The sequence below is a fragment of the Perna viridis genome, chromosome 6 (genome assembly GCF_037379345.1).
Source record: "Perna viridis isolate PV_CMFRI_1.1 ecotype Kerala chromosome 6, ASM3737934v1, whole genome shotgun sequence".
In the NCBI taxonomy this organism is placed as follows: domain Eukaryota; kingdom Metazoa; phylum Mollusca; class Bivalvia; order Mytilida; family Mytilidae; genus Perna; species Perna viridis.
The window spans coordinates 30,682,717-30,701,707 of record NC_142450.1 but is presented as its reverse complement, the minus strand read 5'-3'; the positions used below and the strand labels follow the sequence as shown (position 1 = coordinate 30,701,707).

Here is an 18,991-nt window from a genome sequence, read left to right as displayed (position 1 = left end):
CAATAGAACAGACTATATTTGGACCATTTTCTATCTATGGAGCTTGTGTATACATGGTTAAAAAATTGTTATATGAATATTGGGAAATGAATTAATTTGAGATAAATAATGTTATCTGATTGGTTAAAATAATTCTGTGTTATCTCAATGGATAAAAAATTATTGACACGCTCCTTTTAGTTAATTTCAGAGCTACTTTTCTCATTTTTAAAGATAAAAATATGTTTTAAAATTGGCTATGATGAAAATTTTGTCTATCGAAATAACGTGAATTTTCCATCGGTATATTTTGTTTATTGCAATAAACAATATTCACATGGAAAATTAATTTTATTTTTCAATAGACAAAATTTTTTTTAGACAATTCTTAAATGAATATCTCTCTTTGAGTATATACATGTATTGCACTGGTGCCAATATGAAATATGAATATGTATATCTAGAACACAAACATAAAACTGGACGTATTATGTCATATAGAACAGATACATGTATATCTAGAACACAAGTATTTAACTGAACATAGTTAATCACATAGAACCAATTTATACATATGTCGCATAGAACTGATTTATTCATTTATATCTAGAATACAAACATCGAACTGGACATATTATGTCACGTTGAACATATATATGTATATCTGGAACACAAACATTAAATTGGACAAATTATGTCAAATAGAACAGATACATTTTTATCATAATCTTTAACACAAGTATTTAAATGGACATAGTAAGTCACATAGAACAGATCTGTACATGTATATCAAGAACACAAACATTTAACTGTTTAAATTATATCACAACACAGGCATGAAACGATTTATTATGTCACATATTACAGATACATATATATCTAGAACACAAGTATTGAACTGGACATATTATGTCACATGGAACAGATACATGTTTATCTAGAACACATGTATTTAACTGGACATATATAGTCACATATAACAGATGTATACATGTGTATCTAGTATTCAAACATTAAACTGCCCATATTATGTTACACAGAACAGATACATGGACATTTAGAACACAAGTATTGGACTGGACATATTATTTCACATAGAACAATTTAATACCTGTATATCTAGAACACAGACATGAAACTGGACAAATGATGTCCCATGGAACATTTATATGTATATTTAGAACACAAACATTGAACTGGATTTATTATGTCACATAGAACAGATACATGTTTATCTAGAACACATGTATTTAACAAGACATAAATAGTCACATAGAACATATTTATACATGCATATCTAGTACACAAACATTAAACACAACATGTTTTGTCACATGGAACAGATACATGGATGTCTAAAACACATTTTTTTTAAATGGACAGGGTAAGTCACATAGAACATATATTAAATTATATCATTGTATCATACGTTACAACACAGACATTAAACTGGATGCATTACTTCACAGAGCAGATACATGTATATCTAGAACACAATTTTTTAAATGGACAGGGTAAATCTTATAGAACAGATACATGTATATCTAGAAAACAATTATTGAACTGGACATATTATGTCACATAGAACAGATTTATACATGTATATCTAGAACACAAACATTTAACTGTTTAAATTTTATCACAACACAGGCATGAAACTTGACATATTATGTCATATAGAACAGATGCATGTATATCTAGGACACAAGTATTAAACTGGACATAGTAATTCAAATAGAACAGATTTGTATATGTATATCTTGAACACAATCATTAAACTGGACACATTATGTCACATGGAACAGATACGTGTATACCTAGAACACAAACATTTAATTGGATATATTATGTCACATGGTCCAGATACATGTATATCTAGAATGCAAACTTTAAACTGGACATATTATTCTATTTTCAGAAGAGAATAATGGCTGCAGATATTCTCAAGTTGGGGAATCAAAGTATGATTTTTCTAAGATATTATAACTAAAAGGAGAAAATGGCAGGGATTTATCAAAAAAGGGTAGACCAGAGGGCATTTCCTGTGTTCACAGGGATCCACAACATTTAAAAACCTTCCCTAATGATGTTGACCAAGATGCAGTTAGTTCAGATTTGCCTTTATGTATTAAATTCTAGGAAACAATCTTTATGCCATTCAAACTTTTTGTATGTCCCATACGCATTGCATTTTGATTTATCTTAAAATATTTTTTTGCATGAATATACTTAATGAGATCTTGAAATATTTTTTTGGAGAAATATACTTAATGAGATCTTGAAATATTTTTTTGGATAAATATACTTAAGGAGATTAATGTTGTCACAGGCAAGGCATGCTTTGGTCACTTTATGTTTGTTGATATTCAATGAGATTATCCTATACATGTACATAGAAACTTCAGTAAATTTGACAATCTACTTGTGGTCAGGGTGCTGTTACGCTTTTTTTCTTTTCAGGGTGAAGAAGATGGAGAGGATCTTGAATTTACTTTGGAATCTCAAACAGATCTTGAAAATGGGGAAACATACCTTAATTTGTTAAAAGAAAACCGTGGTATTTTCTGTACAGAAAATTGTTATAAGACCTTTCTATTACAAGACTTTGACAGTAAAAGGTCACAGCTAAAAGTAAGGTCAAAATGATACTTCTGTTTTATGTTATCCTACATATTCTATTTTATTACTATTACTTATTTTTTCAAAATACAATGTGCTACTTCATTATTTTGGCTGAAACCAAACAAAAAATTCAATCAAGCCACTTAAGCCAGTCTTTAAAAAAAACAGTATAACCGCTCTCCCCTATTTTTTTATTCAATAGATCCATAAGAATTTATTTTCCTAATTTGAGGATATGATGTGAATGTCCATGTCATTGAAAACCATGCAATACTCTTAAAACTCAATTCAGCTTAGCTTAATACTAATATTTTCATACCATTTAATGATCAAATATCAGAGGTGTGAAGTGTTTAATTACCTATATGAAACTATGTATTGGTTTAAATTTGAATTGAAACATTTCAGAAATGGTAAGAACATAAGTATAATGATAATTTAAAAAAAAAAGAAAGATTTATTTTCATCTCAATATTGCTCAATATGATAAAAATATAGTTTCAATTTTGAAATTTCAAGTTTTTACTTATTGGAATTTGCTTTTCTCAAGATCAATGTTGTTCCATGGTGACTGGCAGTGGGTTTATGTACGCTCATGCGATGTTGCTGGTATGGAATTGATAGAATGTTGCGGACAACAAATGGAAGTTTCATATGCAGGTTTGTTTATATAATAATATAAAGTAGTATTTGCTTCTGACATAAGATATTTCAGTATCATCAGTAATTTACAGCACTGTGTAAGACATTATTACTAGCACAGTGTAGTTATAGATATAACTGCCTTAACATGCACTAGCTATACATACATTGGACGGACATAAATTTTCTCAAATATGTACAGTTTTTTTGTATTTCCCTGTGTTGGCTCATAAAATTATATTTTTAGCACAATATCAACTGTAATTTTAAGGATCCAAACCAAGTTATTCACAAATTTAAGTTATCATTTCACAGTTATATTTATATAGCATTGGTCTCTGGGGAGTTCATTGACAGCATAAATGATATTTTCTAAATTTATCATTTTTCAAGATCGTTAATATTTCCATCATGCAACTATAAAATAGAGTGACACCTGTGTATTGACCAAATTACCCACATTGATAAATAAGTTTTTATGTCATTTTGACACTAAGTTAACAAGTAAAGTAAATTTTGTACCAGCATTTGAACTTTACTGACTTTTACTGTGTGCATTTAAGTCATGCTTTAGTGGTCAAGAGATCGACATTTTCTCATCATGCATGATTACTGTAACTGGTGAATTAGGTGATTGTTAACACAAAATTCTTACACCTGTTGCATATTGTAATTAGTTAGGGGTAATAAAATTGTCACTTTCATGTCATGTTACATGCTGGGGTTGTCAGGCTATAATACAGATAACCTAACCGCTAACCATAGTGGTGCACTGTGTTGGGAAAGATTTCACGTTCCTCGCAAGTTAAAGAACCCTGCTGTGGTATTCGATAGGAGTAGGAACCTTTGTGCTCCGCCACAGAAAGCTAAATTGCCGGACTTTACTCATCCCTCCTTTTTCTAGTGGCAATCAAAATTTGTCGACCCTATTGTCCTTGTGTCCCATCCTTTATTTTTTCATTTCATCATCATTTCATGTTCATTTTATCATCCATTTCATGTTCATCATCTGAAAATATCTGAAATATTGCTGCTCGGACCTTAAACCCCAACAAACAACAAACAAGCAAAGACCCTTTAAATTTGTCAAAGTTTATTTGTTTGAGGAACATTTATTACACACGTCACAGATTTTATCAGAAAGTGTACTGGTGTCAATAAAGCTAGACGGCCAAACAGTATACCCATAGTTTTCAGTCTTATTACCTATATTTCAATATAATTTATATAATATGTATAATATATGATTTTTTTTAGACATTAAATTGGTCTTTGTACTTATATTTTGATATGATTAATGATTTTTTTTTAGATTTTAAATCAAGAATACCAGGTTGTTTACCACAGATGTAGTGTCCACATTATTAGCGCAATTTGATGCTCAAAATATGATTAGTCCTTCTAACACAGGTAACATTACTTCGTTGGAAAATTCCCATAAGTTTGTGTAAAAAAAATTATGTCTTCACTAGTTGGAAAGGACATTTGAATCCACCAAATTATTTTTTTTTCCATTTACAGAAATTGTACTCAGAAAATTGGTATCTACTATTGAGCAATAATACTGCTACAGTATTTGCTTAATTACTTTATATTGACTTAAAATACTTTGAAATAAAAGTGTGACATAAAAAGTGCCAAGCAAATAATAAGTAGTCTATTGTAATGTAGATGCATGTATATCCAACATGGTATATTTCAGCAGACAACTTACTGTGTACACATCACCGTAGGTTCTGTCAGTACATGTAGTAATGTAGTAGCAATTTATGTCTATAACATTATATTGTAAATAATCACACTTAAGTTACCCTGGATAAATCCAATTTTATGAATAACTGAGTTCTAACCAATACATTAAAATTTATTTTACTTTCATTGTTTATAGAAGAAATGGAAGATGAATCCATCATTAGTGAAGGGAACATTGAAGATAGGGTAGAAGTGAGTTGTTTTCATACATGTACAAATGATACCCCAAAAAAATTATTTTTATATATTGTTGTCAATTACACTTGTGATACAGTAATATTTTCGTTCCATTGTGGAAAGATAATAATGAATCAAATTTAAATATGATTGCAAATACTTAATATATTGTTTGGCAGAAAAAATTACATGTTAAAGACAACATTTGTAAAAAAATACATGTATTATTTATAGGAAATAACAGAATTGAAAACTGACTTGTGTTTGGTTAAAAGCAGGAAAGGTGTGGGAGGCAAATGTCTAACCTGCAATGCCTGTGTAGTGAGATGTCATCATCTTGATGTTTATTACCGACATCATAATGAAAATGACAGTCATGATAACAGTAGCAAATCACACCACCAACACTGCTACTCCTCAAAAAGGATTCCATTTCATGCTAGTCCTATAGTGCAAGACACTTACAAGAGAGATCTAACAAATCAATTTGTTTTTGAGGTGGATGTTATTACCTTAACACCAGAAGCAGATGTTTGTCATCAAGATCTTGTTATAACTGATGAAAAAAGGTGTACTTGTTTATTTGTGATGAACAAAATTTTAAAAGCAAATGGTAGGTCATTTATTTTTTAAAGATCCATAATATAGATGCCAACCATTCCATTCCCTAGTAAATTATATGATCTTTGTTTGCCATTGTGTTCTCCACCTATATAAGGAACATAGAAGAATGTTTATATATTGAGAAATCGTTATAGGTGTTTGAAATGGTGTCCACAGCTGTATTGTTTTAATTTGTTTTAAAAATCTTCAGGTCATGTAGGTGCTTTATTGCAAGGTGTTAAGATGCTCTAATGTAAGAGCAGAAATGAGTCTGATTCAGCTTTCTCATGGGTCATTGACCTACAAATATAAAAAAAGTATGTGTACACAGTTTTGTTGTGATTTTTGAAATGAAGAATACATGTTTTGAGAAAAAAAAGTACATATATTAACCAAATAGATACATGACATAAAAGAGTATAAACAGTACACAATTCTGAACAGAGCAAAACACACACAAGAAACTCTTTGTATTAGTACGACTCAAGAGGAATGAATATTGATTTCAGTTGATGAAAATTTTCAACACTTACTGAATTAAACTTGTTTATTTAAAATTATCTTTCAGCTTGTGGACCGAGTTACAAGTTGAAGAGCTATCCACAGTATGTGACATTGAATTCCCAAGTGGTTGAACAATCAAATTCTAGATTACAAAGGACTAAAGGCTCACTAACATATATGACTCAAGCAAATTTTGTTAAAAACCAAATAACAAATAAACCATGTATCCAACAAAGAATCCAGTTCCAGTATCTCATATTTAACTGTATGGCAAATTTATCATATTCTTGGATTTTTATGTTTTCTGGCCATTATGTTTATACTTTTTGGACCATAGTAAGATTTTCACAATTTTGCTTTTCATGATGTTTTTTTGTAAGAACAAGGAATTCATTCACTGCCCTCCTGGCTCATATTGAGTGCTATAGTAGTTGAGTAGACAGACATCTCATTTACTTCACATTAGTTGGTCTGACAGTGTACCTGAATTTTGGTGGTTTCTTTTTAAGGTCTTTTTCTTATATGATTGTTCTACATAATTTTACAACTATGCATTTAGCAGTATTAATATTTGGTTTAGATGTACTGGTAAATGTTTTCCTTACTGGTCAGCCTTGGCACTCTGTAAACTCTAGGTCCCTTTCCTTTTTTTTGGTAACTTACAGTCCAAAAACCAAGTTAGATCTTCCCTATTTTTATATTTTTAGATTATAAAAGTAATACTCACTTCACTACTTCTTAAAATAGACGGCATGTAACTATCTATGATCTGCAAAAAATATCAATTAATAAAATTTTAAATGTACATGTGACTATTTATAATCTGCATAAATTTAAAATCAAATTTCATGTGAGCATTGCTCCAGGTCCACCTCCTAACAACTACATAGCAAACTTGTAAATTGCTTATACAACACATCAAATCCTTATTGAATCAAGAATTATAATTTGTTTTACCTACAATAACAATAGACAATCCCGTTTCCTGCAATTGAAATGGCAGGCATGACTCCCATGAAGTTCAGCTGATTATTGTAAAATGACATACGATGTGCTTCCTGCTTAATATTAAATTCAAATTCCTAAAATTTGGTTCAGTAGATCAGAGGAAATGAGAGACACAAATTTTAAACAAAAATTTACCTCATCTGTCAACCTCTCTTTTATGGAATAGAGATTGTAAAGGGTGATCTTAATACCCTCACATGCTGTATAGAGTAAATTGGATTCTCTTTTACGGTTGAAAAAAATCACTTCTTTAGCATCTATATGAGAAATGAAACATGGAATTATACATGTACATGTATGTAAAAGCAAATGTAATCAAGTAATTTTACCTAAAAACTAAATATAACATCAGCAAGATGGATTTTTCTTTTTATATGCAAAAAATGAAATGCCATAAAAATGAAAAATAAAATTGCTTAATTTAAGGCCAGAAAAATGTATATATACTATGGAAAGGTACATTATAAATGATACAGACTAACCAGGTATGACTCAACAGGTGTACAGAATGAGAAAGTTTGAAAATCAGTCATTGAAAATATACAATATACAAATTGTACAGTATGGTTAAAAAACTAAATATGAAGAAAATAAATACTGTAAAATACAAGATCATTTGCTTCCAGAGTGAAGCACAATACACCCACCCAAACACACCTTTACCATTTATATCAAGTTTTACATATTTTTTTTTAATTTACATCTCGGGCAGCTTTTCTAAACTTTGGTAATGAAAAAATCATCCACATAAAGTGACCTATTTATGTGCCAAATTAGATTTCAATCCACTGTACAATGCTCTGTTAATCTTGCAGACAATAAGGTGAACAGAAGGAGAAAAATGGTTACTAGCAAATGATCCTGTACTCACAAATTATATTTTAAAGTCTGAAATGGTACTCACATCTCAACAATTTCACACCTGTTGTCTCCTCAGGAATCCGCTCTACCTCTACTTCTTCTGTTGTCACCAAAGTACCTCCTGTCATCACCTTTGCCTTTTCCCCTTTTGTCACCTCTGCCTCTCTCCATGTCATCATCTCTGCCTTTTCCCATGTTGTCACCTCTGCATTTCCTCCTGTCACCACTTCTGCATCTCCTCCAGTAATCACCACTGCCTCTCCCTCTGTCATTACCTCTGCATCTCTCCCTGTTGTCACCCCTGCAACTTCTCCAGTTGTCACCTCTCCCTCTCGTCATCTCTGCCTTTCCCTCTGTTGTCACCTTTGCATCTACTCCTTTATCTCCCCCAGTCATCACCTCAGCTTCTCCTCCTGTGATCTCCTCTGCCTCTCTGCTGTGTATGCCATCTGCTCCTGCCTCTGCTTGTTTTGTCTTGTTCTCTGCATTTACCAGTGTCGTCTCCGCTGCCTGTCCTGTCAACTCTGCACTACTTTCTGTCATCACCTCTTCCTCTTGTTATACGCTCTGCCTCTCTATCTTCTGCCACCACCCCTGACGCTCTTTCTCTTGTTATTACCTCTGCAACGCCTTCTCCTGTCACCTCCTCCACTGTTTCTTTAAAGCTACATAGAAATAAACAAAAAGTCATGAAGTAGTATATCCTTTACAACTATGATCGTACCAAAATTGACAATGCTTGAAAATACAGTATTTATGCTCATTTACAGCAAATAAAAGTAATCAAACGAAGAAAACCATCATTTGTCTATTAACCAATAAATATCGAATGAGAAAGTACATTTATGAGGATGGAAACAATAAAATTCAATTAGTAAGATGGTTAAAAAAGACATCATATTTCTAAAAAGTATCATAAATTTTGTTATCATTTAAGCCTGTGTAATAGGCGTGCTTTAAGATAAAATGTAAATGAATCCTTTTTGTTCTGATCCAAGCTTGTTAAAACTTTACAAATCAGGAAAATGTATCCATGGAAACTCTAAAACAGTTCTGATTTAAATATAAAACATGGGGTTGCATGTGATGTCATATGCGATTGAAAAAAATTCAATCTGGACTGACACAATATTTAAAGGGTCCTGTTTAAACTTAAACAGTAAAGACACAGAATGAAAATTAATACTTCCCATGGCAATGTTTAAGCACGGGACATTAAATTTGAATATTAGGGTTGCTCCATTAAAACATACATGATACCACGAAAAGGCACTTTTATTCCTGGATAACACTTAATAAAAGCAAATAAGATTCTCATGTATTGCATATGCAAATGAGGCCGCTGAAATACCAAGCCACAGTAGCAAAGTGACTTCCCTTGGTGTCACCTGTCATGTATGTTTTAATGGAACAGTCATTACTTGATAAACAAACACAATCAAAAATTAAAAACTAACATATACATGCAAAACATTAAATAACATTCAGCATGCTGAATAAATCCTGATACTCAGCACACACATTCTATATCTATCTTTGCAGTTCCTTAAATAGGACCCTATAACCTTCCTCAACTCCTTAACATTAAGCCTTTTAGAATCTAAAGGGTAAAACATATTAGGTGTTATGATATATATTTACTATTGAAGCTATTATTTTTCAATAATGTGATACTGAACATCACCAGGGTTTTACCAGAATTGATTGATTGAATATTGTCAGGAGTACTGCAAAATGAATCTGATGAAATCAGTAAGCAGAAATGGAAACGTTTAATCTGAATATAGAGTTAAATCTGAAGCATTTCTGGTGCAGTGCCATACCCAATTTTGTCGTGAAAGCTATTTTTAAACAATTTAATGTGCCCTAAAAATTGAAAATAGTGACAAAAAGTGCCATGTGAAAAAAAATTTACCATGCCCTTTTCTAACCCTATATTCAATACCAGAATAGTATAAGTGATCATTCTTTTTCAATAAATACCTTGCAAGATGTGGTAGTGTTTGTCATCATAACATACAGAAAATTTATTCATTGATCCTTCCCACCAATATTTGATCTAACTATGGAGCAAAGACAAAAAGAGCTTAATTTTTCAAATGTGAATATTGTAATATAATAGGATTTTAACCCTTGAAATGTTATATCAATAATAATAACCTGCAGTTGAACTGTTTGCTGAGCAGAATCTCACCTCTTCTGGCCACCAGGAAGGCTGGTTCTCCTCTCTATAGGCATGTTTACCTAAAATAAAACCATTGAGGATTAGATAAGTAAACTTTATAATTGAAGCAATACATTATAATATTTCTGTTGGCCATAGGTGGAGTGCCCCTAAAATTGTTTCTTTTTTTCTCAGGACATTCGATATGATACAAAAGAAAATTTCATCAGACCTAACAAATTTTACCACGTAAAATGTAAACAAAATCATCCTCTTCTTCTATTGAAGCATTAAATTTCAAATAATGAACATCCATAAAGATAAATTTTGTGTTATAACCTTTAATTCCATCCCGCGCCAGCATGACTGGTAATAGAAAAAACATACTGTCCCAGGTATATTTGGAGGGATCATCATACGGTAGCTCTAGTACCTCTTGATCAATGGATATATCAGGTTCTACAATAAATAATAAAAATTATAATTGCACTGAACACCAGAAATACAAATTTAGACATTTAATGAAGGAACTTTCTGACAAGAATAAAAAAAGTCATATATCAGTTTTATTTCCAAGGAGAAAAAAATTGAATAGAAGCAATCTTAAAAAATTGTGAAAATTAAAGCAGTCTGTTAATGGCTAATAACTTTTACAATTCTTGTTGAAACCCACTTCCTGACAGTTTCATGAAATTATAAATAAAATAAGCATGGATATTAACAAAAGTAAACATGTTGTGACCCAGCTAAATAGTTTTAATATACCTTTTTGATGTTGAAGGATAAAAGCTCTTTGGAGTGCTGTCTTTTTAAATTTAGAGATTACAACAGGATCCTTAAAGAATGGTTTCATATGGTCTGGCCCTAAAAATATTTGCAATTCTTTTTTAAAAAAACCAAAAAATTCATACAATCATTTGTGGTTTATGTTAAAAGTTATTACTATAAGATTATTTTACATTAAATAGAAAATGATACATCAAAACATTCATAAAATATTTTTAGTTCCATCTTTCAGGTACATATTATTGAACAACCAACAAAGGAATGCTAAAAAACAAATTGTTCATGTACTAAAATAAAGAAAAATTCCCTCAAAAGTCAAGGTCAATTGTATATATGTCCTGCACAATTCTGCATGTTAATTGTTTGGGAAAACACTGCAATGATATGAACTGCTTGGGATAATAAGAGTTTTATATAAACAACAAACAACTTAAAACATACCTTCTGCTACAATTTCCCCTTTCCTCAAATAGAACATGCAGAAATTTGGAGGTGATGCCTCATCATCATACCAATTTCTTGCCTTCAAAAAAATAAATTTCATTGGACGTATATGATAAAAAAAAATGAATTTCATAACAGAATAAGACAGAAAATGGGGAATAATCATGTCAACGAGACAACAGCCAGACTCCCCCGCTGCACCTGCCACCTTTGAAAGACAAGAGGCACACGGTATAATAATTGGGTTCCGTTGTCCATCTGTTTGTGTGGAATCAGGTTAACCTATAGGTTTAAGTTAGTTTTTCATGGACTTTGTATAAAAATTCACATAAATATGAGCATTGATCTAATTGACAACCAATCATGGGCATTTTTGCGTTCAAAACATACTTGATGTAGAAAATTTATATGTGTCATGACTTTTAGGATTTTACCACTGGTCTGTTTTAATAGCGTTTTCAGCAGCAGGAGTTCAAAATTCTTCAGAGAGATAAATGATCCAGGACTCTTTGGATTTACAATTCAAATGTCCCTATTTGGAATAGAAAAGGGTCAGGTGTTAAAATTTCATTATCAGTATGGAAGGCCAGGACTTTTTGGTTTTAAACCATGAAGGTACACCTTTTGAAATGAAAGGTCCCGGACCCCAGATCTATGCAATGAAGTCTAAGTCCAATGGTATTTGCCATTTGTTTTGTTTTTTAACAGAATATCATTTCTAACATGTCAACTCTTGTTTAAATACAGGAAGCAACTATAAAAATCAGCATACTCTCTTTACAATCAGCTCATATTGTCTTTCCAGTATTCTTTTTGTGCTCCTTGCTTGAACATCCTACAATCAGTAAAATTATTGCTATCATTCTTGATGTAATCTGATACTGATATTATTTAAAATGAATACAGCTGAAGCAGTCTTCTCCTAAAGCACCATGGATATATAATATTAGTTGTAATTGTAAAAGCATAATGTTATAAGATACATATTTCCCCCATAAATGTGATGCTATACTTTCAGGTCTATGATTTGCACTAAAACTAATAAACACTATAGAAGAAAAATAAGAGAGAGAGATGTTAACATAAATTCATTACAGAAATTTTAAATCTAAAAAAAAAAAGGTTATTATTATTGCAATGATGGCCACATACACAATGTATGTGAATTACACTTATAATTCAGTAAATCATAAATTTTATGAATGATAGCATGGCTTAAACAAATTAAATGGGCCAAAATTAACTTTCCTTTGACTTGAGAAATGCCATTTTCCCCAGTTTCAATATCCTATAAATAAATGAATAAAATTCAGTATCAATAATTGAAAAAAAGTTTTTATAAGACATTGTTAGTCGCTCATAAACTACAAAACATTGTATGTCAAAGAGTTTACTTTTCAGAAAAGTTGCAAAAGTTGACATACAAGATTTTGGAGCAGCAACAACATTATGATGTAACATTAGATGTATAATAGTATCATATGTATCTGTTTTATGTGATATAAAATATCTGTAAAACCGGTGGTAATACAGTATCACATGTATCTGTTCTATGTGATATAAAATGTTCATAAAACAGGTGGTTATATAGTATCACATGTATCTGTTCTATGTGACATAAAATGTCCATAAAACAGGTGGTAATACAATATCACATGTATCTGTTCTATGTGATATAAATTGTTCATAAAACAGGTGGTAACACAGTATCATGTGTATCTGTTCTATGTGATATAAAATGTCCATAAAACAGGTGGTAATACAGTATCACATGTATCTGTTCTATTGATATAAATTGTCCACAAAACAGGTGGTAATACAGAATCACATGTATCTGCTCTTTGTGATATAAATTATCCATGAAACAGGTGGTAATACAGTATCACATGTATCTGTTCTTTGTGATATGCATTATTCATGAAACAGGTGGTAATACAGTATTACATGCATCTGTTCTATGTGATATGAATTATCCATGCAAGAGTTGGTAATACAGTATCACATGTATCTGTTCTATGTGACATAAATTGTTCATAAAACAGGCGGTAGCACAGTATCATGTGTTTCTATTCTATGTGATATAAAATGTCCATAAAACAGGTGGTAATAAGGGACATGTATCACATGTATTTGTTCTATGTGATATAAATTATCCATACCACAGGGGGTAATTTAGTATAAAATGTATCTGTTCTATGTGATATAAATTGTCCATAAAACAGGGGGTAATAGAGTATAACATGTATCTGTTTTATGTGATATAAAATGTTCATAAAACAGGTGGTTATATAGTATCACATGTATCTGTTCTATGTGACATAAAATGTCCATAAAACAGGTGGTAATACAATATCACATGTATCTGTTCTATGTGATATAAATTGTTCATAAAACAGGTTGTAATACAGTATAACGTGTATCTGTTTTATGTGATATAAAATGTCCATAAAACAGGTGGTAATACAGTATCACATGTATCTGCTCTTTGTGATATGAATTATCCATGAAACAGGTGATAATACAGTATCACATGTATCTGTTCTTTGTGATATGCATTATTCATGAAATAGGTGGTAATACAGTATTACATGCATCTGTTCTATGAGATATGAATTATCCATACAAGAGGTGGTAATACAGTATCACATGTATCTGTTCTATGTGAAATAAATTGTTCATAAAACAGGTGGTAATACAGTATCGTGTATCTGTTCTATGTGATATAAAATGTCCATAAAACAGGTGATAATAAGGGACATGTATCACATGTATTTGTTCTATGTGATATAAATTATCCATACCACAGGGGGTAATTTAGTATAAAATGTATCTGTTCTATGTGATATAAATTGTCCATAAAACAGGGGGTAATAGAGTATAACATGTATCTGTTTTATGTGATATAAACTGCCTGTAAAAAAGGCAGAAATACACTCCCTTTGGTTCTGTATATCTATGGCAAGAAAAAGCATCAATATCAGGTTTGTACCTCCATTTTCAGGAGGTAAAAAAGAGCATAATGGCCCCTTCATTTGAGTATACTTGTATAAATGCAATTGAGAGTCAAACCAGTCTCGGAAAATATTTGTTAGTTTTGATAATTAAATACAAATCGAATGATAGCTTTGCCAGGATAGGGTTGGGTGTAATAGTCTGCAGTATGGTGTAACCTGTAAGCCCTGGCAATATTTTCGTTCTACAAGTTTCTCTCAAATATAACAATTAGTATACTGCTTTAGGACATATATCATTAAAAAATTTACCATATTTGAAGGTTATAAGTATAATATATCAAATTAGAGCTGACAAAAATTATCAAAGCTGCTTTGGGAGTGTTAAAAGGTTTCACCTTCATCATATTATATAATAACATGTATCGGCTGTACTGTTGAAATTTTTATCGCTCTATTTTCATTTTTGATATATAAACTAATCTGATTATAAGACATGTGTGTATGATTGCTTTACTATCATTTCCAAAATTGACAGGTAGTCGGGGTTCTGTAAAATGTAGTTCTGAATAGGATTCTGTTCCCTTGTTTATGAATGAGAAAAGGAAAGCAACGATTTAATAGTAATAATACCAATGATCAGTCATTCAAAGCAGTGCAACGAACCTACACCTATACATATTTTGTGTAAAGATCTGCCTCAGTGTTGCAGCAAAAGTATTTTAACACGTTAATGAAAATTTCATTTTAGTACCTTACCGTCCTTAGCTTATTATTTCGATATTTATTAGTCCCTTTATAAGGACATGCCCGCTTTCTTATTAAACTGCATGAAAAAAAAGTCTAAATATTGTAAATACAAGTTCGTTATTGTAAAAATAGATTACATAAAATATACCTGAGGCTGATCAACAGGGGAATTCATATCTACATTCAAATTTTCCGTCATTTTGAAAAAAATGTCTCGGTGCGCATGTCTTGTGGTATACGTCACTGTTTTGAGTATTCCGTTTTGGCAAGTTATATGTCCGTTTATATACCTCACATAAATTATTAAATCAGCAGGGAACCAGAAATATGGCGGGAAATCATGATATTTCAGCTCTTCAATTGTGAGGTAATAGGGAACATTTCTAAATATCCATAGAAACAAGATGGCGGACAAACAATACGTTCAGTGCAAAATTCTCGTAGGAAAAATAAATTTTGAATTTTTTCAACCTCGGAGGTAAGAACGAGATATAATTGTATAAGAATCGTATTACAGAACGACATGAATAAAATGGCAAGTTTTTGAAAAGGACCCGTCGAGTAATTAAAAAAATAAACGCAAAAAACAGCAAACAATCTGAGGTGACTTGGAGTATAGGTATAATAACAGTATTAAGGGGAACCAGTCGCCTGCACAAACCAGAAAGTAGTCCGTAAAAAACAAAGTAGTCCTTAGGATGGATTGTATATTTTTTGTGATTTAGCCAGTATATGCAAACTGGGTATCATCTTAAAGCTTACCATGTCAGGTACACACTGAATACAACAGTTTTGAACTCCGATGTAGAGAATAATTTGTCAGCGTCTAGATCTTAAGCCCATTGATTTGTCAAATTTCCAAAAGGAAAGTAGTATTTTTAGTACTGTCTACTTTCACTTCACCGTTCTTTCTTTGAATCATTAAAGAGTAATGAAGGGAACCAAGGTTATAAGGTTATAGCGGTAATCAAAAGAATAAAATCCAGGGACAAAGACCAGACATGGAAAACAGACACACACAACAAAGAACATAAGTAACTAAAATCATACATACAAAGTAACAAAAGTAAATGAGCAACTCGGACTCCACTAAAAACTGGGAGCATGGACCAGGTGCTCCGGTAGGGTAAGCGTCCTCTGCTTTTCTATAAAAACCCGCCGAGTTGCCCATAAAAAGTCAAGTCCGGGGTAGGCAAACGAGGAAAGGTAAACTATGACCAGTTGAATAAATCAGTTTTCATGATGCTGATGGATACATCATAACGATCCACGAGTTCATGATGACGACCATAAAACTTCTGTAGTGATGACTTCAATCTTGTAGCAACATAACCCTGTTCCAGAAGCCTATTTGTTAGAGTTCTAGCGCGATACAAAAAGTCTGCGTAGTTTCGGCAAGCTCTGGCATAACGTATGAGTTGTGATATGAACACTCCATACGCAGGAGCCGAAGGGATGTTGTATGCTTCAAATTTTATGACAGAGTCTTTAAAGGGTCCCCTCTATGATAAAACCTGTTAAGGTTCATTTTAACAAATTTTAAAAAAGATTTGGGCATTGAAAATAGCTTAATTCAACATAGAAAGTAATGGGACTTTTAATAGTGGTTTTACACCTAAAGGCTTTCTAGTGTTATCTCGGCCATAGAACGTTTCGGCCATTGCACTTTTCGGCTGTAGTCCATTTCGACCATGGTTTTCAATATGCAATCAATTATGTAATTTAATTGTTAAAAAAAAGATTGCAGTTGACTCATCACTTAATATATTAATCATTATCAACATATGCTTCTTTTGTCGTAAAATAGTTTTATTAGAGTAAAAAAAATTATCGTTTTTCCTTAAAACAAAGAGTTAAGTATAGACATATATATAAATCCTTGCATAAATATAGACGTTCGAAGAAAGTACACGAATTACATAACATAAGTGCCGATGACATACAAACAGCAAATCTCTGCCTAAGGATGATTTTGCATCACAAAAATACCTACAGAAAGATGTAGCAATGGATTGGTATGCTGAAATGGAAAAGACTTGGTTCTTTTTGTATTTGAATGTTGTATCACATCATGATTAAAACATCATTAACCCCATTAAATTCGATAAATGGACAAAATTTTGTGACTGAAAGTATAACCAATATCATCAACTAAAAAGACAACTTTTGTATTGGACAACACTAGAGACAACGTACTAGAGACATTGTGCTGTAACTAAATTTAATCATAGTTCTATGCTAGAAACTACAAATAACAAGATTCATTAAAAAATAATAATAATGTTTTTACAGAAGTCACATTCTTTAAACTTACATGGAAGATTTTGAAAATTTAGATATGAAATAATTGGGAAATAAACTATACCTTTTTCCAGTGACTTTATATTTAAGAGTAATCAAGGGAAACAAGGTTATACCGGTAATCAAAAGAATGTAATCCAGGGACAAAGACCAGACATGGAAAACAGACATTCACAACAAGGAACATAAAGTAACTAAAATCATACATACAAAGTAACAAAAGCAAATGAGAAACCCCCTGCTTTTTTACATAAATGTATGCTGAACATAGTGGATTTTTTTTTAAAGTACATTAGAAAGAATCCGGTTATCAATAATTCGTATAAATTTACAATTTTCTTAATACAATTTTTGCTTTAAGTTTTTTTACGAAAAAAAATTGTTGCAGTTTATTGATACACTTTATTTTTATTTCGTCATCTTGAACTCGTGGGATCGTTATCGTGTATCCATCTGCACCATGAAAACGGATTTATTCAACGGGTCATAGTTTTCCTTTCCTCGTTTCTACCCCGGACTTGACTTTTTATGAGCAACACGGCGGGTGTTTGTTACTTTGTATGTATGATTTTAGTTACTTTATGTTCTTTGTTGTGTATGTCTTTTTCCATGTCTGGCCTTTGTCCCACGGATTCGGCCAAGTTGCGACGAGTGGACATTGACCCAATCACAACTACTCGACCATTTCCGCTACACTAAAAAACAGAAAGGCTTGACCGACAGAGGGAGCTGAATTATTTCAGTATGTGTTACTCCTACAACGTAAGAAGTTGGAATTCCGTTCCTCCATACCCCAACCTCTTACTATCGAGCGCCATATTGCATAACGCTCATTCCGCCGTTCCTTGAAATCGACAGAATTATAGTTAACTATTTTCCATTTAAATCGTTTTATACAGTTTCTTTACTATTACACGGACGAAGGTGACTAAACGAAAGAAAAACAATGACCCACTTGATGAGAAAATCCAGCAATCCTGGAAATCCTTTGTAAAAGCAGTTAAAATGAACTTCATATTTGGTTTTTAGCTTTTTGAGTGTTTTTTTCCCGACCGGTTGGTAAAATTACGGATTTTAAAATTGGCGAAACGAACATATCAAATAACCAACGAATTGCCTTTACCAACTTTGAGTTCGTTTTGTCAAAAATATATTGTATTCCGTAAAATTAGTGACCTAATTCAAAATTGCTGGTCATTTTGACAACTGTCTTCATTACAAATGTTTTCTAGGTATTTAACAAATATTTAGGATTTTTATCGTTCGATTTCCGGTAGGTTAAACTTCTTTTATGTAAATAAAAGACATGAAATGTTTATCTAATTAACATTTGAGGTGGCTTTCAACATGTCAGATGCTAGAGGTTAGGATGGCACCAAGTCAGAAAATACCTTGCCAGACAACCTCTAGCATTGCTGGAGTAAGCAATCTCGGACTAGTTACAGCA

The 18,991-nt window shown here is 31.8% G+C and overlaps 3 protein-coding genes across 13 annotated transcripts; 1 reads left to right on the top strand and 2 right to left on the bottom strand.

Annotated features, from left to right (window-relative positions):
• The first annotated feature begins 301 nt into the window (after nt 1-301).
• Nucleotides 302-7,084, top strand: LOC148614521 (uncharacterized). 2 transcript variants are annotated; one of them, XM_088588657.1, is made up of 5 exons: nt 302-2,148; nt 2,440-2,536; nt 3,152-3,178; nt 3,214-3,261; nt 4,556-4,653. In XM_088588657.1, exons 1-5 carry the CDS (start codon nt 2,131-2,133, stop codon nt 4,594-4,596), a joined length of 231 nt encoding a protein of 76 aa, XP_088444783.1. In that variant the 5' UTR covers nt 302-2,130; the 3' UTR covers nt 4,597-4,653. The 2 variants fall into 2 exon arrangements, with proteins under 2 accessions (XP_088444783.1, XP_088444782.1); XM_088588656.1 differs by lacking the exons at nt 302-2,148; nt 2,440-2,536; nt 3,152-3,178 and adding exons at nt 5,132-5,187; nt 5,407-5,785; nt 6,344-7,084 and having other exon boundaries at nt 3,219-3,261.
• On the bottom strand, nt 5,779-8,555 carry LOC148614520 (uncharacterized). Of its 3 annotated transcripts, XM_088588672.1 has the most exons (4): nt 8,192-8,555; nt 7,423-7,544; nt 7,007-7,048; nt 5,779-6,075 (listed from the first exon to the last, which is right to left on the bottom strand). In XM_088588672.1, exons 1-4 carry the CDS (start codon nt 8,418-8,420, stop codon nt 6,061-6,063), a joined length of 408 nt encoding a protein of 135 aa, XP_088444798.1. In that variant the 5' UTR covers nt 8,421-8,555; the 3' UTR covers nt 5,779-6,060. The 3 variants fall into 3 exon arrangements, with proteins under 3 accessions (XP_088444798.1, XP_088444797.1, XP_088444799.1); XM_088588671.1 differs by lacking the exon at nt 5,779-6,075 and having other exon boundaries at nt 6,911-7,048; XM_088588673.1 differs by lacking the exon at nt 5,779-6,075 and having other exon boundaries at nt 6,911-7,048; nt 8,210-8,555.
• On the bottom strand, nt 8,533-15,863 carry LOC148614519 (uncharacterized). 8 transcript variants are annotated; one of them, XM_088588659.1, is made up of 8 exons: nt 15,392-15,858; nt 12,315-12,377; nt 11,540-11,621; nt 11,078-11,176; nt 10,700-10,771; nt 10,309-10,392; nt 9,670-9,748; nt 8,533-8,813 (listed from the first exon to the last, which is right to left on the bottom strand). In XM_088588659.1, exons 1-8 carry the CDS (start codon nt 15,440-15,442, stop codon nt 8,678-8,680), a joined length of 666 nt encoding a protein of 221 aa, XP_088444785.1. In that variant the 5' UTR covers nt 15,443-15,858; the 3' UTR covers nt 8,533-8,677. The 8 variants fall into 8 exon arrangements, with proteins under 8 accessions (XP_088444785.1, XP_088444784.1, XP_088444788.1 ...); XM_088588658.1 differs by having other exon boundaries at nt 10,652-10,771; nt 15,392-15,853; XM_088588662.1 differs by lacking the exon at nt 11,078-11,176 and having other exon boundaries at nt 15,392-15,863.
• Between the last annotated feature and the right edge of the window lie 3,128 nt (nt 15,864-18,991).